The sequence below is a fragment of the Toxorhynchites rutilus genome, chromosome 3 (assembly GCF_029784135.1).
Source record: "Toxorhynchites rutilus septentrionalis strain SRP chromosome 3, ASM2978413v1, whole genome shotgun sequence".
NCBI lineage: Eukaryota > Metazoa > Arthropoda > Insecta > Diptera > Culicidae > Toxorhynchites > Toxorhynchites rutilus.
In genome coordinates this window covers 219,743,540-219,748,730 of record NC_073746.1, presented here as the reverse complement: position 1 = coordinate 219,748,730, position 5,191 = coordinate 219,743,540, and the positions used below count along the sequence as shown (strand labels likewise).

Sequence of the window (5,191 nt, the reverse complement as noted above, 5' to 3'; positions counted from 1 at the left end):
TAATGGCATCCCGATTTATTACATTAAATGCACCGAAGAATAACAGATAATGTTCTACTCCCCAATACGTGCATATCATTTGTATAATATACTAGCTGACCCGGCAAGCTTCGTCTCGCCCAAAAAAAAAATTAAAAAAAAAATATATATATAATATATATATATATAAAATGGTTTTCCCCCTTTGGCATTCAGAAGCCCGGGGGCAGGTGAAAATTCTGGCTAGGTTCGCCTAGTTAAGAAGTGAGATAAGTCTGCCAAAAAAAATATAAATATATATATATATATATATATATATATATATATATATATATATATATATATATATATATATGTGGCTGTCGTTAACGGGAATTATCATCACGTGACCGTGTGAGCTATTCTTGCGCTATTGTGTTGATTCATAGCGCGTAGCCTCTGTATCTCCCTGGTTAGGGCAGTAGAGCGCAGTATCGGAACAACTTTTATATTAAGGTACACATATTTAATATTAATATTATTATTCAACTCATATGTTCATTGCTTAATATTATCATCATCATTTTTTGTTTGTTTGTTTTGTTTTTTTTTTGAATTATTGTTAAAATCAATAATAGATTAGAAATAAGACACAAATTTTTGTAAAATGGAGAATAGTGGAGAATCTCCAGAGATGGAGATCTCCGATAATGAATCCCATACAAGATCTGGGAAAAAAACATAAACGAGTCCCTCAAAAAGAAGATAATTCTGCTGAGGACGAATCTGCTCATCCTTCCAAGCCCCCCTCTAAGAAAATAACAAGCTCTCCCATCATCGATTTCGCTTCCCCCTTCTGATGTTTCCGATCCAACCCAATCCTCGTCCTCGTCCTCGTCCTCGTCTTCTCCCTCTGTTGTCTCCGCTCCACGTGTCAGAGTTTATCCAGAAGATGCACCTGGAACTGGCCCGTGGGTTGTTTTCCTCCGGCCAAAACCAAAAGGAAAAAGCCTTAATGTGATTCAGATCATGAAAGATCTGGCCAGATATTCTTCTGTATCTGAAATTCGCAGGGTTAGACCGAACAAATTGCGGGTTGTCGTGAATGAACGGAAACACGCAAACGAGATTGCAACGGAAACACGCAAACGAGATACCCCCAGTTAGCTTGCCAAAAAAATCGAGTGCAGCGGACAAGCAAAATCAGGTTCCTCCTGGCTTCCGTGGGAATAGTTCACCTTCGAACGACCCAGCACTCGAGGGGACATCAAAAACCCCAACTGTCCCTATTTTTCCGTCCAGCTCATCTTCCCAATCGGGATTCATAAAGTTGTCTGACCTTTTGGATCAAATCTTCAAGTGTTTTAATGTTTCCGACTCCATCAGAACCCTTGTCATCTCAATGCTTCCAGTATTAAAGACAATTTTACAGCAATTGATGCAAACATGGCCCCTCCTTGCAATGATTATCTCTCTTGATGTCTAATTTAGATAGAGAGGTCGGAGATATCACTGTTTTACAGTGGAATTGTCGTAGTCTTATCCCTAAATTGGATACATTCAAATTTTTAATTCATAACTTCAATTGTTATGTTTTTGCTCTGTCCGAAACATGGCTTTCTTCGCGAGATGATATCTCTTTCCACGATTTTAATATTATACGCTTGGACCGCGATGACAGATACGGAGGGGTACTATTGGGGATCAATAAGTGCCACTCATTTTTTCGAATTGACCTTCCACCTATTGGAGGGATAGAAGCTGTTGCTTGTCATGCAAACATCAGAGGCAAAGACCTCTGTATTGTCAGCTTGTATTGGCATCCGAGAGCTGCGGTTAGCCGCAAGCAACTTGTTGACATGTGCTCACTCCTTTCTGAGCCACGATTGATCTTGGGAGACTTCAACTCTCACGGAACTGCCTGGGGGGAACAGTACGACGACAATCGTTCATTGTTGATATATGACCTTTGTAACAACTTCAATATGACCGTTTTGAACACTCGGGAAACAACACGTGTGCCTAAACCTCCTGCTAACCCAAGTGCTCTTGACCTCTCGCTTTGCTTGAATTCACTATCGTTAGATTGCAAGTGGAATGTAATCCAGGACCCCAACGGTAGTGATCACTTGCCAATCAAAATTTTCATCTCCATTGGGTCGAATTCTTCTAAATCTATAAACATGGCATATGACCTCACAAGACACATTGACTGGAAAAAATATGCGGACGCGATTGCTCTAGCCATCAATTCCAGAGATGGTTTACCTCCATTGGAGGAGTATAACTTCCTTTCTCGTTTGATCTATGACAGGGCGGTTCGCGCTCAAACGAAACCCATCCCAGGCTCCACTATTCGTCGAAGGCCTCCCAATCTATGGTGGGATAGCATATGTTCCAAGCTTTATGTAGAAAAATCGAATGCATTTAAAGTTATTCGGAAACGTGGAACCCCTGAAAATTTTCAGACGTATTCAGCCCTTGAAGATCAATTTAAAAACTTGATCAAAGGGAAAAAACGTGCTAATTGGCGAAATTTCGTGGGAGGTTTGTCACGAGAAACGCCAATGAAAAAAATATGGAAAGTGGCTCGAAACATGAGAAATCCTCTGCGTAGAACGAGATACACATTACAACATGGCGCAACTTGGTCGTAACCACCCCGAATGGGTTATTTGAACTGATTGAGAACTAAAGATGACCTACGAATTAGAAACTTACCGTAATTTATGTTAAATTTGCGTTAATTTTGTGAAGGAGTGAGAGTTTTTCCATCTGGTTCTATAGTTATGAAACACTGGAATTTTAGTTGTTTGAATGTTTCACGCCTGAACACAACAATAAAGTTCAAATGGCCAGTCTTATAAATGAAGATAGTTATTGTATTCTACACTATTTACTTCAATTCAACCGACATCTTACATATCTCTTGAAACTCAGAAAAAATGAGTGGTTCTATTGTTGTGAAACGCAGTGTATAATCGCAATTTCACTTTCAACGTTAATTTTCGAATCCAATACATAATCGAATCACAAAAAAGCTGTTTTTCTGTTAATGTTTGACATTCATACATTAATGAAAAAACTGTTTTCTTGAGATTCGATTATGTGTATAATTTGAAAATAGTTGTTGATAAAAATGGTCGACTATATATAATCGAGTCCGATCTGTATATTGGAAGAAGGAAGCTTCATGCTAAAAAATTGTCGGTCGCTGTCGTTTGTTGTCTCGTTATAACAAACATATAAGACAAATGAATTCCAAATATCTCAAACAGTTTGCAGGACTATGAGCGGGCACCATCCTTATCGTTATTATTCCGTGTTGTTTCAGCTGACGATAAGTTTGTTGAGTTCATTCGGGATGCAACATTTCTAATTAATATTCGTAGTAGTTGTAACTGTTGATGGGGTTGACGAAGCGTTTAAAAAGCCCCGACAATGTGCGGCCAGTCAGTTTGAATTTAGCAATCGTCGGTGATTGAATAGTTCCCAGCCTTGTAATTGTCAGTATTTTCCGTGTGATTTAAAAATACAAAAAGTGAAGTCATCACGGTTCAAAATGAATACGAAACAAATGTTGTTCTATTTTGGATCGGCTTTGCTTCTTGGAATGTGGTGTGTACAAGGAGCAATAGTTATTCGTGGGGACTCTGTTCTCACTCTTGATGGAGATATCACTGCAAGAATTCATAATGGTTAGCATATAAAACATAATTTTAAAAGCGGAATTGTTCATTTTTTAACTGATACTGCATTAACAAAAAGTTAATGTGTTTTGCTCGGTGCAGACGCTATACATGAGTCTACTGGAACATCATAATTTTTGAGAAAATCAAGCGCTGGGTACGTAATGAATGCTTTAAATTGAGCTTAAACAAAAAAGCATTTGTAAAGAGACGCCAACAAAAAAAATTGGCACCGACAAAGCTATAATATGCTCTGTAACCGTTTGTTGTACATACATGAAATTGGATAGAACGCCAAATAGCATCATTTGAATGTGTTATTTAGAAGAAAAAAACTTTCTGTGCAACTCAACTTGTGTTTGTGAGCTAAAAAAATGGGATAATGGTATATTACCTAATGAGTTAAACCTGATAATCCGAACTAATTTACGTTTCATTGACACGATCGTAATTAACATTGAACAATCATGTTCAAGTTATCGGAAAAAATATTGATTCAATGAAACAACTACTGGATAAATTGTTTCATAATATTTTCATAAAAAATGATAAACATGAATATTTCAAAAAATATAACAAGACGAGTTTGTTAATTAAATAAAATGAACGTCTTACGGAGTGATCTACAATCAATAAAAACATTAAATAATCTGCATTTTGTTTATAACCAACAGGAACCATTTACTGCGACAAGCTGACGTGCCCTGCGGAATCCTTCAAATGTATCATCGTGAAGAATAACACCGCGGAAAACATCAACCAAATCGAGGTGACACGTGAGTGCCTGGATCGGTCTGGCAACACCACCGCCAAAACGGTGGAGCAAGTGGCAAACAAATCACCGGGGCAAAAGATCCGGAGCTATGCGCAAATTGATTTGAATGGAAACATTTCTTCATATACCAGCGGCGGAAACTCTTTTAACCAAACACAGGCTAACCAACTGGGTGAAAAAATTCGAAGGGAAGTTGAGGATAGGCTACGGCGCGCCGGCATAATCCCTGGAAGACCATTTATCCCGCGCATTCCACGACCAATATGGAGATGGTAATATAGAATGAACGCATTAATAAAAACTGGGTTTCCGATGACAGATTTCCAACGATTGTTCAGGCATGAGAACTATATTACAATTACTTTGGTTTTCAAATATTCTGTTTGATTATATATATATTCAAATATATTGGGTTGGGGAAAAAGAAATGTCGTATATTGTCAATATATGGTAACACTTAAACATATCTTGTGTTGTACTTTTTAGTGCACCCGTGGCCGAGTGGTTAGCGTCTCACATTATCATGCCGGGTGTTCGGGTTCGATTCCCGTTCTGTCCGGGGGAGTTTTCGTCAAAGAAATTTCCTTCGACTTGCACTTTGGTCACGCGTATTCTAGAGCTTGCCCCTCGGAATACATTCAAGGCGTGTTATTTGGCTTAAGAAATCTCAACTAAGTATTAATAAATGACGCTAGTAAATGCATTCGTTGAGACGGCAAAAGTTCCACAGGGAACGTTAACGCCATTCAAGAAGAAGAAGTGTTGTGCT

At 38.3% G+C, this 5,191-nt stretch overlaps 1 protein-coding gene across 1 annotated transcript; it reads left to right on the top strand.

The window, feature by feature from the left end:
- Positions 1–3,410: 3,410 nt before the first annotated feature.
- Positions 3,411–4,884, top strand: LOC129776596 (uncharacterized). The gene is made up of 2 exons (XM_055782329.1): positions 3,411–3,656; positions 4,322–4,884. Exons 1-2 carry the CDS (start codon positions 3,521–3,523, stop codon positions 4,696–4,698), a joined length of 513 nt encoding a protein of 170 aa, XP_055638304.1. The 5' UTR covers positions 3,411–3,520; the 3' UTR covers positions 4,699–4,884.
- Positions 4,885–5,191: the final 307 nt, after the last annotated feature.

What these genes read in the sequence shown, in the direction of transcription:
- LOC129776596 (XM_055782329.1), top strand. Translation starts at nt 3,521, where the DNA reads ATGAATACGAAACAAATGTTGTTCTATTTTGGATCGGCTTTGCTTCTT. An exon ending in CACTGCAAGAATTCATAATG is followed by an intron (nt 3,657 to 4,321) that starts GTTAGCATATAA and finishes TATAACCAACAG; the next exon opens with GAACCATTTACTGCGACAAG.